Source organism: Sphaeramia orbicularis, chromosome 21 (assembly GCF_902148855.1).
Source record: "Sphaeramia orbicularis chromosome 21, fSphaOr1.1, whole genome shotgun sequence".
Taxonomy (NCBI): domain Eukaryota; kingdom Metazoa; phylum Chordata; class Actinopteri; order Kurtiformes; family Apogonidae; genus Sphaeramia; species Sphaeramia orbicularis.
In genome coordinates this window covers 33965573-33993216 of record NC_043977.1, presented here as the reverse complement: position 1 = coordinate 33993216, position 27644 = coordinate 33965573, and the positions used below count along the sequence as shown (strand labels likewise).

The window sequence follows — 27644 nt, the reverse complement described above, 5'->3', positions numbered from 1 at the left end:
ATTGACAAAATGTGCAGTTTTTGTCTACCTCACTGTTTTGATGCTTGACCTAATTTTTGTAGTACGGAAGAAGCAGTGATCTTAGCGTGACTCTTCCCCATTATCTTGCTGCTGCTAAAGCACAAATTAGTTGCCTTCTAGCTGATGTTTCACATGGAGTCCTTGTGTCACCTTGCATCCCAATGTCCCAGTATGTCACAGCTCCCTGATACACCATGTTACACATCTATCGCTGCAGGCACAGATAGCAAGATTTTTCACCAGCCCTTAATGCTTCTCGACATTTGGAAGAAAAAGCATGACATTTTCTTGTCAGATCTACAGCTGCTAGGTCTGGATGTCACGGCTAACATGTTAATGGGGTAGTCATTGTGTTATCCTTGACCAAAAAAACGACTTCATCCTGCAAAGTAAAGAAGAAAAGGTGTCAATATGGGTGTTGCCTGCGTGTGTAGAAGAAGCGGGTGTGTGAGACTTACTTAGTATTCATTATAGTGCTTTCTGCCAGCATATAGGCAACCAGAAGCACGCACACACACACACACACACACAAACGCACACACACGCGCGCACACACACACACACACACACACACACACACACACATCTGAAATTTTATTTTATCCAGGTAGATTTTGGAACATTTTATTCTGGCAGTGATTTGCAGAGGATTCGGCAGGTTGCTCCTGTGACCTAATTTCCGATGACAAGAATTACTCGAGATCCAGTCTGACACACATACACACACATCCATCTTCCAGTTGCTTGTCCTCCCTCCCTTTTCTCAAGCTCACTTTGCCGCTCCTCAGCACAATCACAAAATTATCCTCCCCAGTTTTCAGTGTTCCATAGTGTTCTTTCATCTCATCCCCACATGCCCTTGTTTGACAGCACTGTAAGATAGTAGCTCACAATATGCAGCATGCTATATAACCTGCAGATGTGTGAGCGCGGTGGCACAGATTCTAAATCTGTGTCACAATACTGCTTTAGTCACACGCTGCACAAGCTGTTAAGCTGTTTTTTTTTCTTTTTTTTTGCTCATCCATGTTGTTTGTTTGCAGTGTTTCTTGCTATCTCACTTTATCCTTCCTCTTTTTCATTAGTCTGCTGTTTTTTCTCAGCTTCTGTTTCCCCGTCTCTAATTTTCAGTCTCCTCTTTGCTAATTCATCTCCACATTTTCACCCTTCACAAGCAGATCCTCTAGTTATAATGCCACTTACTCACATGTGCAAATCAGCCCTAAAGTACAAAGTCAGAGATTACCTTACAGACCCACTGAAAATGCAAGCATGTAATGTGCATTGCATCACCTCATACATTTTAAACACATAGCTACTACTATAGAATTTCTGTAGGTTAACTGTGCTATCTAAAGCCCTGAGATGCTTGGGAATTTATTAATAATGAATATCTGTAATTAACTGGTTGCCAATTTAAGAGAATTAAGCATTTAACATGTCTCCAAACCAAAAGCCGCACTGCAGCAGCTTCTGTCTCTCTCTTAAGCTACCCCTCTATTCAGTTTAACTCTCTCTCTCCTTCTGTTGCGTATTTTTCTTTCTCTTGCTCCCCCTACTGTATCTGCATTTCCTTTATTTTCTATCTCTATTCCTCTCAATTCTCTTGACATCCCTTGTGTTCTCTCGGTCTCTCTCTGTACCATATCTACAAAATAGGAAGACACCTTTAATTCCCCCTCCCTTCCTGTTTTGGCTCAAAAGGTAGAGGATAGTCCAAAGAAGTGTGCATCTGTATGAGTCACTGCATATGTGTGTGTGTGTGTGTGTGTTATGTGTGGGAGAAGGAGCCAGAGAGGGGGTGTGTAAGGAGGTGAAGAGCATTGCGTCATTGGGGGTGTGTTAAGCAGGAGGAGGGTTGAGCCGGCTGTCAGTCAGTGACGCAAGTGGAGCACGTGCGTCGGTCATGGCTGGGAAGACGTTGTGCGGCGGTTATCTGGCTGTAGGCAAGGAGAGCTAGAAACAGCTGCAGCTCCCCTCACCGACGGCTTGACCGAGGGAGTGTATGTCTGTGTGTGTGTGCGTGTGTGTGGGTGCATGTGGGTCTGGGTCTGTGTGTGCACGCATGTAGATGCCGCTTGGGCTGCAACCGGAGCCGCTGCTGCCGCTGGTGAATAATGCAGACAGGGGAACGGAGTTTGGATAGCATGCAGGGAGCCAGATTAATAATGCATCTTGCCGGGTTACATGCTCTGCATTAGTTAGTTTTGGTGGAACCTGTAGCTGCCTACTGTCTGCCTACCTGCCTGACCTAGTCACTCCCTGCCAACCTTTTTGCCTGTTTGCCAGCCTTTCTACCTGTCTGGCGGACTGTGTGACTTAGTCTGAAAATGTCTCACTACCATTTCATCAAATGCTGTAAGTAGCCATTTAGCATCTCTTTATGTGTGTGTACGTGATCAAAGTGTGCCTATGTAGCCTATGCATTAGTGATGGGTTATGCATTGTAATTATAGCATTCTGTTTGCCCAGTGTCACATCTTTTATGAAATTACATTCTGGAGAATTATTGTCACCTGCACATGACACAGCAACAATCTTAACTTCAAATGTGTATGAGTGTGTAGTGTGCGTTTATGTGTGTGTGCAGTAAGTGGGTGTGTGAGCTTGCTGCAGAGAGCTGCTGCAGATGTGTGAAGTTGACCGGTGAATGCGGCAGGTAGCGGTTGAGGGGGATAAAAAAAAATAGTATGAGTACCAAGGTGGAAAATGTATCTGCCATATTCATAATATGCTTACAGACTGACAGAAAGAAAGTCATAGTTGAGAGAGGACAGATAGAAAGAAACTGATGTTGATTTAGAGCAGCGTTGGCGACAGGCAGGGAAAATGAAAGGAGGTAGAGGATGGGATGAGTGACATGAAGAATGTGGCCGAATGCTGCAAAGAGTGACGAGCAGACTCAGGGAGGAATGAGGGATAGTGATGCTGCTGCAATGGAGAGATGTTTAGTAAAAGAGGGTACATTTGTGCATTCAGTGACATCATTCAATTGCCATTCATATATTTTCCATGATTCTGACAACTGTTAGAAAGTCACACCTTTACTCAGAGATCCCAGTCTGACTCTCATCCAAATGCATGTATTCATACACTGCACATTCCTCAGTTCACATCCTGTGTGTGTGTCTGTTGGTGCCCTTGTGTGCAATTGTCTAATTTACAATCTTCTGCAGTACTGTGAGTGTTATTAGCTGGAGCCTGTATGGGATGTTCCACATTCGATCAATAGATGATAGTCTGGAGACGGGATGGCAAGGAAGTAAAGCTACTGCTTTTATTCTCTGTCTCTGTCTTGTCTCTTACTGTATGTCTCTTCAGATTTTTTCAGCTCTATTTCCCATTTGACGAACCAGTGTGTCAGTCTTTTCCTTTACCTTTTCATCCATTCACACTTTCTTTAGAAAGATATAGCTGGCATGATTTGTTCAAATGTCTGGAGAGAGGCAGATAGTCTGAATGGGAGGTGTGTGGTCAATGGATTAATAGAGTATTGACCAGATAATCTTGATTTTTACCTATGAAAGCACATAAGACAAGAATGTGTTGCATTATATTTTAAGCTGCATTTAAAAGATAACCAGAAGGACACGATGAGTTAAATATCTTTTTATTCAGAAGCTTTAAACCCACTCTTGGGGCTTGCTGTGCATTTAAAATAACCTCTTTTCACATCTACATTCAAGCACATACAAGTGCATTTGCAGTTCATATAAATAAATCTTTACAGTACAAACAGATTTTTTTATTGGTGTTGGGGTGAACTGCTCTTGACACTATACTGATATTTAATATTTTGTATGAGTCAGGTCTGCATCAGTGTGCCGTGTGATGTAACATCTGTCATTTAGCCTACTAGGTATTTATGGTTTGGTGTTACTGTAGCCTTGAGTGTAAGCCTAATAGTAGGAGGGTAACAGAGGGTGTGAAGCATATAAGTGAGAGCCAAAGAAGAGATCACAGTCACAGACTCATGGCGGAGATGGAAGCAGAGATAAGGAGATGCAGTGTGACTTCCCCATATTCAAATTCTGTGTAAGAAACTGCCTGAAATACTTGGGTTTATAGACTTTGCTTCTTACCTCGGCCTTTTCTACTAGATATGTACGAAATAGCATGAAATGGGATAGTTTAAAATGTAAATTTTCAGTTTCTTTAGTCGCACAACTGTAAAGTAAGGTCTTACGTACTCAGTGAAACTATCAGTTCTGTTTGCAAACATGCCTGACTGAACTGAGTTTTTGTGTTCATTTAATGTCTTACAACCCTCTTTCTCACAGTGTATGCAGCCCTGGCCCTTAAACTGACAAAAAAGGGTGGTATGTGAGAAGTATACTTGGCCTAATGCTCCAGAAGAGATGACAAGTTCTGTTTTTTGAAGTATTTATACATGAGAGCAACAACTCAGTGCACCCACTCTCTATTGTGGACACAGATTGAACACTCACCACAACAACTACAGCAAATTGCGTATCATTAGGGCTGAAGAGAAGACTTATTTGGTAGGGGGGAGAAGCAAATAAAGGGATGTGAAGGACTCTGGTCTGTAAAGAGATGGAGCTGGTATGTGAATGCATTTTTATGCCACTACGCAATGCAGTTTGAACACATACATACAAAGGATTTGACTCCATTGGGACAGATATGAACGTAAACAGTAACTTGGTCTGGTTGGTAGAGACGCACACCTGCAAAGCAGTAATTCTAGTTTATGTGTTTGTCATTGTGTCCGCCAAGTTCTTAAACTAAAATACAGTGGTAGCCGACACCTGCCCTGAACACTGTAATAATGAGCCCCCCTTGTCTGGAACCTGACCACAAAAGAAGCTTTATAAAATGTCTAACAGAGCAGATGGTATTGGTGCATTGTGCAGGAGGAGTGTATGTGTATGTGTTTGTGTGTATGGGTGTGGAAAAGAGGGGTGGAGGGGGCAGGTGTTTATATTTGTAGATGTTTATCGAATAGGCAAAAGTCACACATAGAAACAGTGGAGCTATATAAATCTTCATGAAGTGTTTTGTTTCAGCCTGATAAGGATCTGGTCTAAACACACTCAAGAAGAGATACAGCAATTCTTTATACAGAGTAGACACAAGGTAACAACAGTCAACTAATGTCCGTTAAAGGGCTGTTGAAAATGATTTGCATGTTGCTGTTGTTTTCATGGTCACGAGTAATGTTTTTTTTTTTTTTTAATAATTTTTTTATTTTGGAACAGCAGGTTATATTACAGAGCATAACATGTATAATATCAAGAGCAGTTTTGGACCCACTGCCATGCACATATTTTATAAATGTCAGTAACTAAATACATATTGGGAGAGAAAACGTGTACAAATTGACAAAATAAATAAAACTATAATAAATGCAAAAACAATGAGAATAAGGTAAAGTCAAAGTTACAGTTCAAGCTTCTACAAAATCAGGTTGTAAAGGCTGATTATACTTGATCCATTTGGTCCAGAGTTTAATAAAAACAGTTTTCTTAAGACAAAGAGAAAAAGTAATCATTCCCATTAAATACATGTCATTCACTATATCTCTCCACTCCTGTATGACGGGGGGGTTCAGGAAGCAACCATCGTCTGGTGAGTGCTTTTTTGCAGGCCACTATCAAAATATGGTCACGAGTAATGTTTAAAGACTTTTCAGTTTGTACATATGCAAAGAAATGACAGATGACAAAGTGTAAAGGAGTGTAACAGGGGTACAACAAGAAGCACAGTCACTTCACAGACACAGACATAGGATCACTCTCCAACAGACCAGTGTTGTATATTCCAAGGAGAGCTGATAATTTGGAACAAAAAGTCATGAGATATATAGACATCAGGGCCAAAGAGAAATTAGTTGGTGAGTCATAAAGACAAATCCAAATAAAAACTCTCTCTGCAAAGCTTGTCATCTGGACTGGCCGTGACCTGAATTTGTGTGTTATATAAGCTCTTCCTCACTAAAAATGGTAAAACTAGATTCATACTTAATGGATAAAGTTTGCATGTCTTTTGATTTTTACCAGCGTATACTCAGTGAATCTTATTTTGAGTTTGCCGTTGCACAGAAACTGTACTCTATCTATTCAGGTAGACCTAAACAATTAACAGCTGTTGCCATGTGATGAGATCTGTTTGGCTAAGTTCTGTGGAGGGTGCCAAGGGGCATGGGTATTATGCAGAGTCAGGAGAATCACTCCACAGTTTTGGAGCAGGAGACACAACACAGATGCTGCGATGTGATGTGTTTCTCTGCTCACCTCAGGGGCCAAACAACACAACAAATTTCTTTTACAGTAAATACACTAAATGAATGCCCACACACCATCTGGGCAAATTATATACAAACAAACACACATAACTGTAATACAGATGCAGATGACTTGAAGTGATACTGATAGCAGCTATGTGGTTTTTCATCTGAGCTCATTATCAAACTGTATTAAAGTGTTTTTTGCTGATTGCTTGCCATCCAAACTTGAATGCAAACAAATAATCCATGAATTACATTTGCCTTATTTTGATTGTAGTGTATGATTTATCTGTCTGATACTGTCTTGACCACATGTCTCCTTTCTCTCACTAGGTTGTTTCCAGCTATGTAACGTCTTTCGCCAGAACATGGAGATAGACCAGTGTCTGCTGGAGTCTCTCCCCATTGGTCAGCGCCAGCGGCTAGTCAGGAGGATGCGCTGTGACCAAATAAGGGCGTACTATGAAAGGGAGAAGAGTCTTCAGCGGCAGCAGGGTGGCATCAAGGTGCGAGTTCCGCCGACCCACAGGAAGAAACATCACGTCCGCTTCAGCCTCGCGGATGTCGTACAGGACGCCATAATTAGTCATGATGACAAAGAAGGTGTGTGTTGATCCAAGAGTGGATGTTGTGTGTGGTGTTGTGTCTGGCTATGTACATTGTGAATATTTGGAAGGAAGGCTGCCATCAAATATGCAATGTTGGCTCATGCACACACGTCAAACAATTATTTGTCCTGAATGCTGGCTGCCCTTCTGAGAACAATGATGCTTTTATCCTGATATAAAGAGCTTTCAAGGACAAAAGTACCTTATGTGATGATAGATGGTAATCTGCTGTTTAGAGCAAACAATAATTCCACCAAGGAAAAATGACTTCTTATGATCTTAGTCATGTGTAATTTAAAACTTTTAAAGTGCTCGAAATGGGCATCTAGGAAGAAGAAATGTGTCTTAATGTCAATATTCACTGCTGAAAATATCTTGTTTGTGTTGATCATTTTCTGTTTTTCTCAAACTGCATAATAGAGTCCGATTCCCAGTAAAACTCACAAAAACCAATCATTTCAGTCTGGAAATGTTTATGCTTTACTCTTAAAGACACTGATTTTATTTCTGCTACACTGGAAAAAAAAAATCAGTTTCTTTTATCTTTGACAAGCATTTGCCAGTCATTTAGCCAGCTGTCTGTGTGTATCTCTGTCAGTCCTATGAGCAGTCTTTGCAGGTCACTGTGTTAATCTCTGCTGCCTGGATGCCAGTGAGGTTCAGCTGGGGTCTGTGGGAGCAGCTGGTGTGCCGTTGCAACAACCCCACTGAAACCAAGGGTCCTTGGCTTGGCATGAATCAGATCTGCTACACCTGTGCCTTAAGCCCTACCTACTGCCCAGTCTGCACCATGTCACTGAGCTGGTACCAAGCTACTGCTTCCCCTCCATGGGAAGGTCTTGTGACCTTTCAGTGGTAATCAAGGCAGAAACTGGACCTAGATGAAACAAAACTGTAGAGTGAGATGTAATGAGTTCTCATGAGGGACAGATCTACTGCTTGTAGAAATGATTCAAGGGATTCCTCATGTCGTTGTGTCATGCTTTATTGAGCACACTTGTGGCTGTCTAATGGCTTGAGGGTTTGTCCAAACACTTTCAAGGAGCATCAAATTGAATGAATCTGCACTGAATACATCCTCTTAATGAATGGTGTTTCCCATTAATGACAGGGACTCCGGTGCACTGCCATAGTTTATTTTGCTCCACCACTATCTTAAAGTGAAAACACTGTGGTCAAATGAGTCTTACATAAGCATGTTGGTAATGATGTAAATTTTGGGACAAACTTGGAGGGCGCTGTTAATGCTACAGTGCATGATGATGAAAATGGAACTGACAACACACCTGTGTGCAAAACACACAACCAAACCAGACCTTGAACCAGCAGCCTTTGAAACTACAAGACATAAAAGCAACAGAGAAGTCAACCCAAGCCAATGAGATAATCTCTGTAAAAACATTACTGTCATTTGGGGTTTATTTATGAACTGATTATCATTTATGATCATTCAGCTTTTAGTTTTACTTTAAACCCAGTGGCATGTCAAGTGTTAGCAAACAACCCTGGTGGTAGTGATGTTTGTCTTTTGGAAAACATGAATGTTATTTCCTTGGACTAATCTGACATCTGATCATCAGCATGTATGTTGTAAATCCAACAGGCGCTCCATGAGGTTGCATTTACTACAATGACAGAAATGAGTCTGTGTTTACTTTGATTCCACTCAGATTCTCTCACAGCTCTTACAGAAAATGTGAAAAATCGCTTCAGATCTGATGACTTAGAGGCATGATGACACATAACAAAACGTAATGCATCCATGTGATCATGCAGAGCTTCAAAACAGTGCAAGCAGGAAGAAGTGAAAGTTAATTACTATGGTAACAGGGACTCTATGGATTTCTGTTACAATGCCTGTGCAAAATTCTGAAGACCTCAATAGTGCAATGTAATTAAGTTAATATCATGCAAACACACTGCAAAAAAGGGGTGTCTAAAAACAAGATAAAAACACTAAATCTGAGGAAAAAGTACTCAAAGCAAGTGAAATATCTGTCCATGCAGCAAGATAATTTCACTTGACAAGATTTCTTGAATTAAATCTAGAAATAAGCATGTCTACAGATGTATGAACACTTAAAATAAGAAACTCTTAAAACAAGATAAATTACCAAACACTTCTAAATGTTTTTTTTTTTTTCCTATTTTGATAAGAACAAAATAATTTGCTGTGCAACAATAAAAACATGCTATAGTATTACTGTGCTATGCAATGGTGGGATATTCCACCTGATCCAAATAAAACCACTCCGTTAACTCAGATGAATAGTTTCTTATGTAGTTTGTCAGTGTGCATTATAACAATTGGATACACAAGGAATAAATTAACAAATAAAGGGAAGCATAAATATATTTTAAGCATACGTGTTGCACAAAAATGCTTATCCTAGTATGACTTTTTTCACTTTAAACAAGCAATTGGGAAGCAAGACCCAAATGGAAGCTCAGTAGCATTGGCATGTGACTTAGCTTAGATAGTACATCTCTTAATGGTCATAACGTGAATGCAGGGAGGACAGAAGCCCCTAACATCCTGTAGACACCACAACCCCAGAGCACATGGTGCCACTCGGACTCTGCTGCATTTCAAGTTTCATAACTGAAACTTATTTTGTGATTGCCAGATGATGAAAGGGAATAGTTGAATGTTCATATTGAACAGCCAAATCTTATATGACTGGGACATCCCTACTAAGCTCATTTGTGGCACTAAGAGCCTAAGAGTTGGAGCTGACTTACCAAGCTTGACAATGGAAACCCAATTTCTTGCCTTAAAAGCAGTTACAGTGCTGACTTCCTTGAATAGAGCATTGTAGCTAGTGTATTAGGTATAAAAAAGAAAAAAAATGTCACGATTTGCTGGCTTAAGTCTCCTTATTATCCTCAGTCCTGCTGTGTGACATAAGACGTATTGGCTGTTTCAAAGCAGCACAAGTGACAAATGAAAACACCTCTGCTGGTGATTAATGGCCTTGTTATTTTTACCTTTTTATCTTCTTAGCATGTATACTGTAGAAAAAGACATGGATGGAAAGACATTTTGTGACTCATCAGTGTTTTTAAGAATTTGTAGGAGTACAAGACAGGGAGAGAAAGATTAGCCCCACAAGAATCAAAGAAACGATGAAGGTTTTTACAGGAAAATAGAATGAAGGAGATAAACAGTGAGATTAGGTGAACCCTTGTTATGTCCTAATTAAAGTCAGTTTTTAGTGAGTTGACTCCAGAATTACATTCATCGATAGCACAGAAACTCAGTCTGCTGACAAGACACAAGGTAATCAGAGATGTCCCACTAAGACACACGCATACACAATTCCTTATTTTCTTATCGGGTGGCATGGGCAGGAAATATGATGAAGCAGATAAGCAGGTGCAGGGTGGAACAAAGAGGAAGCAGTGAATATAGTGGGAAAATGGAAAATGTGATAGCAAAAGAAATGGAAAAGCAGGGTGTGTAGATATTAAAGGGTTAAGGGAAAAGAAAAAAAAAAACTATAACACAACCATATAGATAGATAGGGGCATACTGCACCTCATCTTGCTTCTCCACTTCTTTCTCATATGCAAACATCTGGCTCACTTGCATTCTGACATTTGGTTAAATTGCTTTTCCCAAACCAATCTCTAAACTTGTTTGAAGCAAGATACAAACGGAATAGGAGCAGCTGTTGCGCTTCCAGCCATGGATCAATTTTTAATACGTCTTCCCTGTATAACTGAATAATCATATAAAATATAGTATTTGTCGTAATTAGTAGTTACTGGGATTGTGATTCCTGGCAGGGTTTGAAAAGAAGTCTGTTAGTTTATTGTTTAATTTATTCAAAGCTCTCAAGAAAAAAACTGAACTATTGTGACCACTATTTATGAAAATGAATTAGAAACAACAATAATAATCCTCCCTTGATCATAAATATCAGTAAGTTTGTAGAATTATCCAGGGGATCTGCTTCTCTCCTGTTCACACTGTAGTAATCTGTCAGTACTTGTGGCTTGTGGGTTTTTCCCCCTGTTCCCCTGCTGTGCCATGAGCTTGTTGTGAGGGTTTGTATGTGTTAACAGACTGAGGTGTCTTGTCAGTTTTGTGAAGTGTAATTTTCAAACATGTGGTACAGTGTGCGTGCATGCACATTCACAGCCAGTCTTCTGCAAAGCCACCTACCATTATTGATCAGACTGCACAGATCTCTCCTCCAGACATGGATTCTCAGGCTCCATCAGCTCTGTATAGAGAAGAAGTCTTTTTTCATTGAAGCAAATGACCTTCAGTCTGTCAATCTGAGAGTGTGAAGATATGAAATAAGGAGAAGAAGCATGCATAACTATATATTTTTCTGTATTTTTATGAGATACTTTGTATTTTTTTAACGATACGTTCCCTGGAAACCTGTTGTTGTGTCTGACAGTACCGCCGAGAGCTAGGGTTTAAGAAATGTACGTACTTGATTTAATGCATCAGTTGAGATATCTAGTAATGTCTCCAGACATTAAGCTGTTATTTATTTATCAGTCAGCTGTCACCACTTCACACTGATCCAACACATCCTGCTGTCCTATATGATGGAGAAAACGTGTCACACTGACGGCCAGCTACTACATTATGTACAATATACTGTGTAATCCCTCCTGATAATTAAAAAAACAGGACACTCACAAACAGGAGTGGAAAAAGGAGAATGTGTCTGTTGAGAAATACTCTGATATTTTTTGTAATAGATCAAGCCTCTTCAAAGCATCGTCATATACCTGTCAAAATTTTGACAGAACGAGGCCTGGGTCCACAGAGGTTATAGAGAAAGATGTCATGATTGCTTTTAGTGAAGCCCATTTTAGAACCATGTAACTTTCTCTAATACAGCAGGGACCACTTTAAGCCCAAAGTATATGCTATTGAGACTTTTCATCAGTAGTGGTACGTGTCTGATGTTCTGTTATTAAACCTGTGGTTCATATGGTTAATATGCCACATCAGTACTTCTTTAGGGGTTTACAAGTTACAAGTGTGCAAGATTTAGGGCAATCTAACTGCAGAAACTGAATAGAATAGTATTTTTTTTCCATTAGTGCATGCTTGTTCCAAATAAGAATAGTGTTTTTGGTACTTTAGAATGAGCTGTTTATATTTACAGTGGCAGTGTGTCCTCTCCATGTAGCTCAGAACAGACCACTTCTTCTTCCTATCTCTTAGTGTGTTTCATAACATACTAGAATCCAGGTTCAAGGTGATTCTATCTCACCTGCTATGTTTAACTATAGAACAGAGCTAAAGATGCAATATGTAGGATTTATTTTAATAGCACCTTGTGCTGAGGTTGCAGATCGCTACCAACTGAAAAACTGTTGCCTCACCCTCCCTTTCCAAGAGAGGGGAGAAGCTGTGGTGACTGCCAAGAACACAAAATACCCTTCTTAGTGTCAGTGATGGGTGTATCTGCTAGGTGGTGTGGTACTTATATGTATTAAGTAATGTAAAAGGTAGTGGTAAAAGGTAATGTGCTATGAAACTTTTTCCCAATGCCAAAATTGATTAACACATATGATTTACAGTTTTTGAGAAAAGGCTGCTCAACAGCTGCAGCTACATGCTCTTTCACTGTGTCATTTTTCTCAATGTACTTTGTTGATGTAATTTAGAGTGCTTTTTCTTTAGCATGGAGTAGGGCTGGGCTATAAAATAATAACGAGATATATTGCAAAATTATTTTTCTTCGATTGAAATATGAGACATACTTGATACAATTTCGATAGAATTCATTCATCCATGTTTTGACAGACATAAGAACAGCCAATCATAATTAAGTAGCGCCGCACTGAACCAAATCACGCTAGAGCCAGGTTAAGTTAGGTTGATGCACACAGCACAGGCGTAAGAGGCAGTCGCAGCACACACTAATGTTTGGGCTATATCAGGAAGTAATTAGTGTTCCCTCGGGAGAAAACTGGACTGAGAACTCGGAAAGTAGGGGTGTAACAGTGTTCTCATTTGCACTGAACTGTTTTGGTTCAGGGCCTTCAATACAATACAGAAGTGTACCGAATGAAAACATGTAGCCTATGTGAAGAACACAAATACTCACCTTTCCACATGAACCTTTTTGGAATGAAGATTTTATTTATTTGGTGTTGACTAACAAATTTAATGGTCTGTTTTGTTTGTTTTCTCTTTTAAAACTTAAAAGCTTTTGCCTGCTGGTCAAACATTTAGTGTAGTTTTAAATATATATACCTGTTTTATTTATCTGAAACAGCTGTATCATGTTCTTCAGCATATCTGTCATGTTCAACCTCTGACAGAAAATAAATCATTTTTAAATCAAGAATAACCTTCTGATGTCTTCACATCTAACTTACGAGTAACAGATAATGTAAGCTTGACAAAAATAGTGATTTGGTTTATATCGTGATACATATCGATATCGTCTGATATGAAAAAAAATATGTCATGAAATGATTTTTTTTTACATATTGCACAGCTCCAGCATGGAAACATTCATACCAATTAAACATTTTTTGTAGGGATTTCAAACACTTGAAAACATCCTTTTACATAACATACATAACTTACTGTTATCATACTAGTGTGTGGAAATGTATAAAATGCCAGTGTATGAGACTGTAACACTTGAAATATTTGAACAAGTGTTTCATCTCACAGAACTCATATGTATTCAGAGTTTATTGCAAAACTGAGCAGTATCATTTTTCCCCGTGATTGAAACAAAGGAAAAATTCTAAAGCTCATTCTAAAAACATGAAGCAGTGATGTGAGACTGTACCTCTTCTGGAAAGACTGTGACAACCAATGAGATAAAAGTATTTATCAGGTTGAGGGATTCCAACAGAATCTCTTATTGGATTGTTAGGGAATGGAGCTCTCCGTTGTAGGGAATATGTCTGGTTACTGGCAGAACAGAATCGGCAGTTAAATGTCATATTATGGAGAGTGCACCACATGGATTTGATCAAATTCAAGAAATAGCATGGTCCAGTAAGATACAATAAATCCAAATAATTTCATCATACAAGAACATATAAGAAAGCCATGAACATTTAATTTTCATCAGTGCAGAATCCAACAAGAATTACTGTATTTGCATCATGTTACAATGTTTATATCTACAGAGGATATGTAGTCCCAATATGGATCATGCTACCAGTGCACTAACCATGTTTCTGTAGCACAGAACAGACCAACCAAAAACTGGCCACCATAGCTTCTCCTACCCACTTGGAAGTGGAGTTTGAGGCGACTGACATTTAGTTGGATGCTATCTCATCACTAGATCACAAAATAGACTTTTTTTTTTTTTTGCATTTTACAGTGAGTGCATGTAGTATTAAATTTCAGTATGTCATCTACAGTGTTTAAATGTGGACCATAGTTAATGTGTCTGTTATTAAAAATCCCTGAATAGATAAACCAGGCAATGGTTGTATACCAGACCTGGACGTTCAGTGACCTCAGGCTGTCAGGCTGTGACAGGTATTTGTTTCAACTGACATGTTTGTGTAAAGGGAAGTTGATGAGAGATGTGAGTGTGGATTTAAAAAGATTAGGCTGATATTGAGTGTTTTTTTTTTTTAAAGGAAATTAACTTCTAAGTATTTATTTACTGAAGTCAAAGATAAACCATGTACTGAGTTTGTGGAGAGCAGATCACTGCATTTAAAAACGCTTATGACTTTCATCAGAATATTTTTTTCATGTTTGTAAAACCCCAGTGGTAGCCTAATTATCACTAATCCATTACTCTGTCCGTGCTTACGCACCTGAATCACTTACCTCACAGTGAACAACTTCGAAGATGACTCCATCATAAACAAAGTTCACTTGTTTACATAACAAACCAAAACATCACTCGGGCCTTTTTGGAAATTTTGGCGCCAAGTGCATTGTGGGAATGGGAATTCCATGCAGCAGCAATTTCACCGTCTCTTAGTGAGTACTGAACCCAAATGTCACCTTTACTTCCATCCACCAATTATGCTAATTCTTTAAAACAACACTGGTGGACTGTATAATTTTACGTTGTAGTGATCTGGCTCGTTTTCTTGCCAAATCTGTGAGAAACTACTTTCGCTTGGTTGCCATTCCCACAATGCACTTCACGACAAAATTTCTGAAAAGGCCTGAGTGACGTTTCGGTTTGTTATGTAAACAAGCGGACTGTGTCATACGCTGCTTTAAGGAACTCGCTTTAGATTGTCATTATGAGACTAAACCATGCAGACAGATTGTATCTCACTGATGATTAACCTTTGTATATTCTTTCACCACAAAGAAGCATTTCATCACATGCTTTTTCCTCCATCTTCATTCATTGCAATCTGGTGTATAATTCCGGGGGCCACCTTTACCCTATTAAAATATTAGACTGTACCTTATTCCTTTCGCTCATATACTCTTATCCTCTCTCTCTTCTACTGGATCCCTGGTTGCTATGGAAACTCCACATATGTCTCTAACAGCTGTTTTGCAATCTTCCACAAAATGACAGCCAACATTGCCTTACGCTTACACTCACATCCCCATCAGTGTCTCTTCATACACAACACACACGTATATGCACACACGTATACTTAAGACTCAAGCTTGAGAACAAACACCAACTTAAAGATTTACTGTGGAGGGAAAATTACTGTTGCTGCTGTGGAAGAAGCATGTACGTGACTTACTGGAAATCACTGGGAGGACATATTGTTAATCTCCAAGATGCATCGTTTTCTCACTTGTCTTTTATGAAAAAAATGTTAGTATTCATTTAGTTACTAATTAAGTTCTTGGGAGGACTATTCCCTGTGGTGTTTATCCATTTTCTTGGTAAACATTACTAAGTCATTAACACATTTTAAATAGCACTGTTGCAACCTTTTCTGTCTTAATGGATTGTATTTGCTATAGTTCACATTGATTCGGCTGAAATTGAAGTTATTTAAAGCTTAAAAAAGCAACAACGAAAAAAGTAGCAGTAATAAAAACAAAACGTGTTTAAAATGTACCTGAGGGTATTGTTCCACACTCCACAAATACAACATGGTCACAGTGGATACACTGGTTAAACATTCTGATTGTCACACTTATTTGTCACAACAAATCCACCAATTTTAAAACAGTGCTATTGATTTCTGTTGGAGATATTGCCAGGCACATGCTTTGTTTTGTCTTTATTACTGCCTTAGGGTCAATACGTAGCTCTTGACCTTCAACCTCTCTTTAGAGACATTCTGTAATTTACTGTGAAACTCAGGCAGGTTCTGTCATGGACTAGCACTAACAGGTGCTAACAAATCGGATGTTGTGCCAACAATTGTCCTTAAGGCTGAGAAACAACAAGTTTTACAATCTTTTTAAAAGGAAATCATACTACAACCTTATCTGTTTATAATTCAGTCTTTCACCAGCAACCATGTGATACTTAATAGCCTGGGATGCCTCAGCATTATGTATTCCCTGGTAACTACTTCAGCAGTAGATTAGGACTAATTGGTGGTTTACAGTCCTGAGCCCCTCCAGTATGCTGAGAAGATGGGAGACAATTGCTGATTGACTCCAAGGTTGGCCAGTTTTTTCTGCACAACCATTTAGATCCCATTAAATATTCAGGGATATGAGATGTGTGGAGAAATACATACGTGTTAATACATAGTATGTGTGGCTAGTGTGTGTATGATAATTTCACACAATTCATTCACTATATTATATTATATTATATTATATTATATTATATTATATTATATTATATTATACTGTATTATATTATATTATATTATATTATATTATGATACTGGAGGGTCTCAGAGCATCTGTGTGTGTGTGTGTGTGTATCTGCATAGTTCTGAGAAATTGAGACCTTTTTAACTGGCCAGTTTGGTACCTACAGTTGAGGAATAGCCCCATCTCCACATTAAATATCTCGGCAAGTTGATAGGACCAATATTTTGGGAGATATTAGTAATTTTGGAATACAAGAGCCTTACAATCATGTTGCTTGGTTGACTGGAAGGGCAGTACCCCGCTGCATGATGGGAGTTGAAGTTAAAAACAGGAACGATGTATTTACTAACTTCAGTCTCTAGATATCGGTATTAATATAAGCCATGGTTCCCTATGGGTCAACACACTAGTTATATTATGTTATATTATAGAACCACTAATTAGCTGATGACTTTGTTACCTGACGTAATGTAAAGCACAATGTTAGGCATACATTTCATGGATTCAGGTTCAAGGGTTATGTCCCCCTTGTTATTCTGAAACATTTATTTATTTTTTTAATTTTCAAAGGAAAAATTGTGTGCTAATATTACACGCAACAATGAAGATGAAGTAAGTCAAGTTGTTCCCACTCTGTACCCTTATGTCTATGCATTCTGATCAATGTGATATCTCAGGAACCTCCTTGAGGGACCCCACCCCCAATCTGTTACATAACATACATGGACTCAAAGATGAAATGCAAGGTTCTCCTTCTTAGGAATAGCACCCAGGCCATTTTGTGCACCACCTAAACCAAATTAATGAAAAATCAGTGCTCGATGCATCAGTACTTACTAAATGAATTGTCTCCTTGTGCCTGAATTTTGCATTTTCTTTTACATAAAAAAAGGCATTTAAATTGATCCACCCCAAATTTATTACAGAAACAGCACAAATTGTTACACAAAATTTCATCATAGGAAGCTGAGGTTTTTGGTGTTCAAAACCCCAGACCAATTCCAGATTACCTGTTCAATATTTCCCCCTCAATGTCTAGGACAACCTACACAGTGAGTGCAAACATATGTAGGTTTGTGGGTGGAGGTGAGTGTAAGTCTATCCATAACCGTGTAGGGTAAGTGTATATGCAGTGCATACGTAGTATCAAGTGCTTAAACAATATGTCCATGTAGAAAAAACACTTAAAATCAGAATCAGAGAAATCTACACGGTCAGCTATTACTCACCATGTGACAAAGCTTTACTCATCTGAATATGCATTTGTCACAAAGGTCATATTGTGACATTTTTATATGCTTAACAGGATTATTAACAGGATTAATGAACTCCAATCACCATCTAATCATATTGTCTGTGTATGTCCCTGACAGTGAATGGGTTAGATGAGGTTGTTCCACTGTGTCTGTTTAGATAATGACCCTTTAAGTGAAATGACCTCATGGGGGTCATCAGGGTTTATTAGATGGAATTATCACCACCGTAAATACTGTGGTAAATGTCTAATGAACCATTGGCGTACCTGGAAGATCTCTGTGTTTTCCTATATTTGTGTGTGTATGTGTCTCAGGATTGTGTGACAGTGATGGCTGTTTTTGTGGCGTAAGGTCTTTGCTGTCAGTGTGTGTAACGTCACATATGTCTAAACCGCAGTACTCACTCTCTCCACGCCCCTTCACGTTTGTCCATCCTGCTCTATTTATCTGTCACACACTCCAGTACACACACTGTCTCAGTGCTGCTGATCTTGTCTTGTTTGTTTTTGTCGCTGTTGAATAAAATATATTGCTTGTATAGTATGGTAAAATCACTGTGGCCTTGTCTAACCTACTACTGTCTGCTCGTCTGTTTATAGCTGACTTAGTGAACTCGTTTGCAGTGGTTCGTGTTCCCCTCAGTCTGTGTTAGTGTGTGAGTGGGTTACGCTGCTCACTAGAGCTTGCGGTATGTGATTTGAATATGTGTAACCCAGAGGCTTTCTGACCTGCTGCGGGAACCAGGAGCTATCATCTTATACACACCAGCAGACAGCGTTATCATTGATCCACACCGACATGACAAGGACAGTTGGAGGACGCTCAACACATATTGCTTTTGACAGTTAGAGGCACATATGAATGAGAGTGCCAGGTGTGTGTTTGTGTGTGTATGTATATCTATTTGTTCCTGTAAATTCCTCTAAAGCGTACCCAGTAAAGCGTCACTTTTTGTCACATTATGTTGTTTTGCAGTGTTGCGACTTCTGAAGGAGGGAGCTGACCACAACACACCCATTTCTTCTGGAGGATCCTTGCTACACCTCGTAAGAAACTCACACAAATACAGAGTTAATTTTAATTGCTTCCCTTACTTATTCTTAAATCCAGTTTAGACTTTCTTAGGTAATGAGAAATAGGACAGGTTAAATTTCTTTTCAAATGTGTTTTTTCATTTGTTGACATTTTGTGACCAATTTTAAGCATATTAAATAATCACAGAGATATGCCACGTTGTTAAGCCTTTGTTTTAGATATTTTTGTCCTGTTTGCAGAAGCACTGATATGTTTAGACTTAATGTTTCTTTTCCCAGTTAAAGGAATTACAGGAGAAACTTTACCACATATTGTTAAAAAATGAATAAATAAAGTGCTCTTTATTTTCAAAGTTTGTTTACCGTATTTCCTTAAATAGTTTGACCCCAACAAGTTAGCAAGCCTTTTTTAGTATAAGACCTCCTTTTGATCTCCTCCCATTTATTCAGTAAAAATGACTGTTTTGCACTATTAAATCTCAGCACTTTCTGTATTTAACACACATAAACCATTGTGACTGAAATCAGACCCTTTAGAACGACAAAGTGATGAAAAAACCATCATTATGAAGTTATTATGTTACATTTTTCAAATAAAGATATAAAAACTGTATATTTTGCTTATCTGGCTGGCATCCACACCATACTACAGGCATTAGGACTTTAACCACCCTTATTTTTTCCTCCACTTTTATTTGGAGTTGACCAGTGTTCAGATTAACAGTGGTGATATTGGAGGAAATATGGTATGTCGTTGAGGAAGATTAATAAGAAGAGCTCATTCCTGGGTTGTTTTAGCATCCCTGTGATCACTCTTTAGAACCATAGCATCCTATAATTAGTGCATTATTACTGCCTTCTAATGCATCTGTAATACCATCCTAGTGGAACTACACACCACTGTTTCAAGTTAGCAATATTTCAAGAAATGAATATTTCTGAAAAAATGTAAGTTTGTCTTGTCCTTGCATTTTGCAGTGTGCTCGTCATGACAATGTGTTTGCGGCTGAGCTTCTGATTGAGCGTGGCCTGAACGTCAATCTCCAAGATGAAGACCTGTGGACAGCCCTGCATGTAGCATGTGTGTGTGACCATGCTGATGTGGTGCTGCTACTGCTACTGGTAAGGGAAACACATTCATGGACACAAATCTGGTGTAGTTTTACTCATTTCTGTGTTCATCCTTGATATTCCAAGCATGTCTGCAACAAATTAGATTAGTGTTTTGGAGTAGCTTAGCACACAAGCTTTGAACTAGAGACTGTATTTGCATTGCTCATCCAGAATTTTCTCTTGACGTCGAGCATTTTCCATTCGTTTTTGGATTAACAGTGGTTTGGATCCGGACTTTCCATTCTCTCACACACCCAGGAGAGTCAGAGGAAATGAGAATATTTAGAATCTCTGCATTAGCATGATATCAAAGACAGCCTGTTCTGGGGAGGATATTTCCAACACTTGTCGGGCCTGTCTTGACAAGAGCTGTGGTTGCACTGATTAGGTCCTAAATGAGAACAGAGTCAGCTGCAGGGGAGGGAATGCACATACAATCCAGTCAGTCACTCAGTGGGCTGGGTCTGCTCTGCTGATGTTGATTAGACCCAGGGAGGGTTGACTGCAGACTGAAGATCGGTAGAATCCTTTATAGGCTGGATGTTCTGATTGGGTCCTGAGTGATTGGTGACTGGCTGTCTGTGGGGCAGGAAAGAGACGTCCCTGAGAGGAATGGATATGTTTGAAGAACTGCCAAGCATACGCTGTTGAGAGTGGATCTGTCAGCCTGTGCTGACTGTATGTTCAATTCATGGGTGTTGAGTTGTGTATTTGCATGCATTTAATTTTCCTTTCATGCAAGCTTGCTAATTTATACAGTGGAATGGGGTGTAATATACATATGCCAAATGCAATCTATGTGGTGAGTTATGTTTTCATAATAGGCAATGCAGAGGGAGATGAATATGGGACTATGTTGTATTGCAGTCCTGATATGTTATTGATCCACAGCACCATATTTTAATAATTTTATCACAACATATCTAAACAGATTCTCCCCCTAATTTGATGTCAGACTTGTTTCTTGCAAGCGTATACACAAAAGTTTCAGTTACTGTACGTGTTAAAGAGGCACTGTGCATTTGTGCATTGTTTCATCCATTCAGCTGATACTAGTGCAGTAAATACAAACATACATTATGTTTTTTAAAACTTTTTAGTAGGATTTTTTAGGGGTGTAATGGTGCCCTCGTTAGTACCAAACCGTTTCGGTTCGGGGCCTTTGATACAATACGGAGGTGTACCCAACGAATTCATGTAGCCTATATGAAGAATGCAAACACTTGGGAAGCAGGGTGGCTGCAAGCAGATCCCATGTGCAGGGTTTCCCCTATATACATTCTGCAGTGGCACCACTGCTGAATTCTCAACGCCGGTGCGAAAAAAGCCCAAAAACACTTTATTCTGAGGCTGGGGCACTGATAAGGGGGGGTAAACATGACAAAAAACACAGAGTATAACAGAGGCACAGAAGCCGGGTTGGACTTTCAAAGCATGTTAAGTTTCACCCCTCACTGGTCTCCTTCACTGAACCAGAAACGTATCAAAAATGTATCGAACTGAAGACCCCTATACTGAAAACATACCGAACCGAAATGTTTCGGTACCATTACACCCCTAGTATTTTTTCTTTTTCAGTTACTATCAATGTGATGTGTAGTTGTCTTGAAATTTAACTGGAAAAGTATTGCATAATCAATATTTTCATGTAATAATATCATATTGTGATTTACTATATGATTTCCACCCCTAGTTTCTCGTAAATAAAATCACATTTATATAGGATCCTTTTATATTGAAGAATCTAAAAACAAAATTAGAAAGATTTTTCCACTTTAGCAACAATTCACACATACAGTTACTCGTTATGTTAGTAAGTATTTTGACTTTCATTTTTTGGGGGGCATGTTAGCATTCCATGCATTTTTTCCCTGCAGGTTAAGATACATAGCTCTTTTCTTGGCATAGTCAGCGAGGGAGACGTATCCTGAAAGGGGAGCCCAAGGCTCTTCCTGCCTGCCTCGATAAAAATAACCTCAGTCAAGCCATGTTTCGGATTGAGATGCCGTATCGCTTTTGCCCGATTCATTCATTTTGACACCCGTCTCCTCCAGCACAGATGCCAGTGCCCAGTCTTTCTGCTCTGTTCCCAAGCTGCTCCCTTATCAGAGCCATAAGTGCAAAATCTTCCCTCTGAATGTTTTGGGTTTATAGTTTAATGAGCAATGAAACAGAGCTCTTGCTGGAGGAGCTTGACAGGCAGCATTATCTTTGATTGGCACAGGTAGTAATAATGCTGCTAATATGCACTAATCTATTGTTTCCTACTATTCATCTCTTTCTTGCTGCCCTTCCCCTTGTTCTTTGTGTCTCTGTCCTTAATTTCCTGTCTCCAGTTCCGCCTCAGAAATGCAAAACGCTTTTTTGCTGACAGAGATGTTACCAAGCTTGTCTTATGGGGAAAGAATGGGGGTTGATGAGAAGTCTGGATGCATTGTCAGTCTGTGTCAGGACTGGCAGTAATGTTAATGCTCTTATCTTCTCCCTCCAAACAGCAGGAGAGGGAGTTAGCCAATTCCAAACCTGATTCCCAACTGTTTTCCATAGCCATTCATACATGTATTCCTACAGTTTGTATAGCTCTACTTAATGTGTGCCATGGACCCTGGCAGAGTGAACTGAGTTAATTGTCAATGTTTAATGGGTTCATTTAGCAAGTGAAAAAATGTATAGCACACCTATGAATGTTTCACAAAAATAGTACATTTACCTATAACTGTAGCATGCTTTAATGAGGCTTATCTCATATACATGCTCAGGATGTCTCAAGAGCGGTTGCTAATCCATGTGGAACATTTCAGGGTGCTTCAGTTATATTACTGTTTATTTCTTCTCAAAACTGGTATAAGCTGTCAGCTACCATTGCCTTAACACACAGACAAAACCTGCTGATAAACATAGAACGGCTGAGTTAAATGTTTACCACTGAACAATTTAACTTTTTTAATCACTTAGCTTTCTTTTTCTTGTGTCACTGTAGCTTTGCATGAAACACCAGCTTGTCATCTCTTAACATGTGCGACGTAAGATGTAGCATTACTATCATACAAGCCACAGGAGACAAGTTGTGTTTGAAATGTTTTTTCCTATGATACAGTTCTAAACCTAGTGGGGTTACAGTTGTGGAATTGACCCACTTTCTGTGCTTGTAAATGATAAATTTGAAACTTCTAAACTCCAAGTGCTTTGAAGTCAGAAGATTAACAGCAAGCCCTCGGCTGCGCTGAACTCCACTTCACACTAGTTCAGTGCATTTTTTCCTTTTTTTTCTGCTGATAATGTTGTTTCCACTCCTCCAAACACAGTGATGCATCAAATAACTGTTGCATCTCTCTGTGGTATAGATTCTGTAGGTTTATGTTTTATCTGCAAAGTCTGCCGGATAAATTATTTTATCAATATCAAACATTTCCGACGTCAAAGTCTGTGTGTTTTGAGTATTTCGGATTTATGCTTTCATTGAGAAAAGCTGTCAATTATTAAATTACCTATTAATGAATACTATTCAGAAAATAATCAGTAATCATAATGATCAAAATATTAGTTTCAGACCTATTTTTCTCAGCGATACAGCAGAGAAACCTTTAAAATGATTTATATACATGTCCATTTGAGAGATATATATTTGACTCCTTCAGTATATGTGGCAGCTGTTTAATTTGGTAGCATCCACTGTGCTCTGAAGGTCTCCAGCTCAGCAATGACTGCCCCAGGGACAGCTTTCTGTGTATAGCTACACTGCTAGTAGTTATTGATTCTGTGGCAATCACTGCCATTATGAACCACAGTCAGTGTGGTGTTAACAGATTTCCATCTCCAGGACGCCACAGTGGATTCATCAGACTGTGGCGGTGAGAGTGTCAGGGTCAGAAGTCAACTTGTTAACCCCCGTGCAGCGTGCGTGGCTGCCATCCAGCATCAAGTCGTTTATATCTGTCAGCATTTATCATGTGAGCTCAGACACATGATTAATGTCTCTGGATCACTGGTCCGTGAATCGTGTTTCCTCCGCCATAGTCTGGGCTTAGTGGTTTTGGTTCAAGACAAATATAGCATTTTCTTCTATGTTTATCAAATGGATTTTTAAAAATTGTTTATTGCTTAATAGCTTAATATTCTTAAAGCAACATTAGTCTGTGACATCTACAACACGTACTATTTAAATATTATCTTGCATGAGTGTATGGTACATGTGGAAATGACTTGATTTCAAAAATTATCACTGAATATTTACCCCTCTGCTTGAATTCACAGCAGACGGATTTATGTTTTGTTCATGCAATGTTTATATAGTGAAGATATTGTTACTGTTTGTTGCAGATTATATACTCGTTTGCTTATATAATATATTGTTGTTACCAGATGTATTACACCCTCAAAATTAAAATTTCAGATATCTCTGTCCGTTTGTAGTAATTGACTAAAACCTAGCCTTGTGCAGTAATATAGAAAATTGACCCATGATACATTAATATGCAGTGAGAATCTAAATGAAATGAAATGAAATCAAATCAAATCAAATCAAATCATTGTCCAGAACAGGGTCAGATATCCAATATTCATATACAAAACATATTAACAAACTAGCTGAGCTGAAGTGAAGACAAACAGCAGAGAAAGTGACCTTTGGACAGACAGAGTGAGATACTAAATCTGCTTGTCATCAGATAACTTCATCTAACCAGACAGACCCCTATTGAGTTAGTAAACCTTGAAGTGAAATATCTGAACTGCTTCACAATTTTACAACCCTCCGTGCAGCACACACTCAACACACACTGCATGCTCATACCTGCCAAGACACACTTTTGCAGTGAAAGGCGATATCAGGTTTACGAGAAAGGTGATTACTGTTTTAGTGCCAAATTGAAAACCTAAAATGTATAGACTAAGCTGCCCAAAATTAGACATTAACAGGAAAAGCAATATGGAGTGTGTGCCACACACTGTGAATGTGATTGTAGGTGGCATAAAATGAGTCTCTGTTTGACTCACCATCTCATCTTGTGTTTTTCAAGCTGTGCTTCACATTATGATAAGGCTTCATGTTTGCTCATGAATAGTCACGAAGCAGCAGCTGATAGCGGATAATGTTAATTAATTCCCTCTGTTAACCCCTAACTAACCCCCATTGAATGAGCAAAAACAGTTCCCACTAAACACCACAGATGAGTGCTCAGTGAAAACACAAATCTCCTTGGAACGCTTTATCTGATAACTGGAGTTATCACATTGTAATTGCTTGACATTTCTTGGGTGAAAACCTCACTTCTGGGAAAAAAAAAACCTAAACATTTTGGTATTGGAAATACTAATGTCAATTTAATAAATCAGTTGGGAATTCTAAGGTTTCTTTAAAGTGTCCTTGTGGTTTTGCTGGTTTCTTTTCAGAGCCTTAAGGTTAAGAGCTCTCAGGTTTCCTTCGTCAGCTTTTTTGCCCCTTTTATTTTCATACCTCTTCCCATTTGTTTCATTTTTCTCACTCCTTCCTTCTCTATCTGTCCAAGGGCCAGGCCATAAATCTCTTTGCTGCACTGCCAGCAGGTCGTTAGAATTCTATTAGCTGTAAATATTCAGTAAGGATCCTCACTTAGAGTCCCCTGTCCCTGTTATCAGACTAGGTCCAGCAACAATCGTTACTACGGCTTGTCTTTTATGTTTTAGTCAAACAACAGCAAGCGATTTATGACTGGATGTTGACAATTGTCACTTTAAAGGCAGTATGTTGTTTTTGGTTCCCATCACCGATGAAAGACTATGAAAATGAAAATTTCTGAACTAACTGTAGCCTATTTTCTATAACAGAGCACCTCTCTGCTCTGCTGGTGAAGCACCGTAGCCTTTTAACAAATAATGAGTGGAGTGGAGTTCCATCAAAGAGAAGTAATCAATCATAACCATATTGTAACCAATGACTGTGCTGTCATTAAAGTCATTAAAGGAGCCAGAGGGAAGGTCCCTCATGTTATCTCTTGCCACATAGGAACAGGCTTCAGTAGGGTCCTTGTTGAATAAACACACATTAATCTTGTCTCACACATACACGCTAACCCTGATGATCCCAGGTAACGGTAACCAACGCCCTGCTCCACCCCGCAGGCGGTTATTTAATGAGTTCTTTAATTCACTGTATCTTCTAGTAATGTTTCCATGGTTCTGCTCAGGTATATGCCTCTGGGAAGCCAAGATAATTGGGCGCACTTTATCATCAATTCAAGTCTGATGAATAGCTACTGCTAAAACTCTCTTTGTTTGTGTCTTTTCTGCTGTGTCCTGCTCTGTGTCTGGAAGGCTGGTGTCAACGTTTTGCTCCAGGATGTCAACGGTAACATTCCTCTGGACTACACGTCAGAAGGGACAGAGACCAGCTATATCCTCAGAAAACACCTGGAGGAAAATGGTAAAGTTTTGCAGAAGTCTTGTTATGTATTTTGTATTACAGTGAGAGCGAAGTGGAAGAAATGACATTTTAGGTACCATTCTTCATGAACTTTGTAAATAGTTCAGTGAAAAGGTGTGGCTCATTTCTGTGTTACCACAACATTTCAAGAAGGAGAAAGAACAGGCCAACCCACTGTGGATTTTCTTTTAAAAAGCTGATATACTAATGATAGTTTAGACCAGGAAAAAGGTGATTCACTTTAGAAACCGAATAACTGGTAAACTGGAAAAAAAGAAGTTCAAACTAATTAGATACAATGGAGAAGCCTCATGTAAGCTGTTGGCCACTATCGGAATCATGTTCTGTCGATAATGATAGTTTGTAAGTGACTTTATTGTTACCTATTAATCAGTCAAACTGATTAATTCACAAAAATTCAGTTAAGAAGGAAAGAGTAATTGTTGCATTTTCTCCTTTTTAGGAGCATTTGTTTATATGTGGATTTAACAGTGAGAACAGTGAGTCACATTGTACTTACAGTTAAGCAAGAAGTGTTGTTTGTTTCCATCAGTGTATGTTTGCAAAGGTTAAGCACACCTACAGGCTCACAGGCCTAATGATGTCGACTGCCATAGGGGTGCTTCTGTCTCACAGGAAAAAAGCAAAATGTCAGCATACGATCTGAAAATAAGAGAGATAAAGGCAAGGTGTAGGCATGGAGTATGAGTGACAGAAGGAGAGGTAGGAGTGCCAGAGAAACCAGAGAGAAACACGGAAACGAGGAAATGGGGCAAGTGCTGACAAAGCTAGACAGAAACAGACAGAGACAGTGATGGAGGGTCTTCCCTCATCCATCTGTCATTAGCCACACATGAGCCTCCACAGGATCACATGACAAATGCAAGCTTCTGGCTGCTGACAGCTAGCTCATCAAAAGTCAGACAACCCTTAATAACATATACTTATCTGTCTGTGTGGTTTAGTGTGGTTTAAGGGACTTTAAAGGACTTTAAGAGACGTAAGATTAACCATAATATGTCTAAACGTAACCTTTATCCTGACCATAACACCATTGTAAAACATGGGCACACACACTTTTCTCTGCGTGAGTCTGCCAGCCCCTGTGGTGATCCCTTCCCTCCTACCTACCTTTAGCTCCTATGATACCTCCCCGCCATCGCATTTGGGTACGCCACCATGAAACACACTCAAACTCACATAAGCTTACTCTGCCTCTGTTGCTATAGCAACTTGGCTATGTG

The 27644-nt window shown here is 39.2% G+C and overlaps 1 protein-coding gene across 2 annotated transcripts in view; it reads left to right on the top strand.

The window, feature by feature from the left end:
- The first annotated feature begins 1946 nt into the window (after positions 1 to 1946).
- myo16 (myosin XVI) overlaps positions 1947 to 27644 on the top strand; it is a 93620-nt gene continuing 67922 nt past the window's right edge. For both annotated transcript variants that reach the window (XR_003934328.1, XM_030124727.1), the window contains exons 1-5: positions 1947 to 2379; positions 6602 to 6871; positions 18829 to 18899; positions 19866 to 20009; positions 26292 to 26400. Coding sequence is in view for 1 of the 2 variants with exons in the window: in XM_030124727.1 (XP_029980587.1) it covers positions 2352 to 2379; positions 6602 to 6871; positions 18829 to 18899; positions 19866 to 20009; positions 26292 to 26400 (622 nt within the window). In the remaining variant the exon portion in view is untranslated. The remainder of the gene's footprint in view (positions 2380 to 6601; positions 6872 to 18828; positions 18900 to 19865; positions 20010 to 26291; positions 26401 to 27644) is intronic.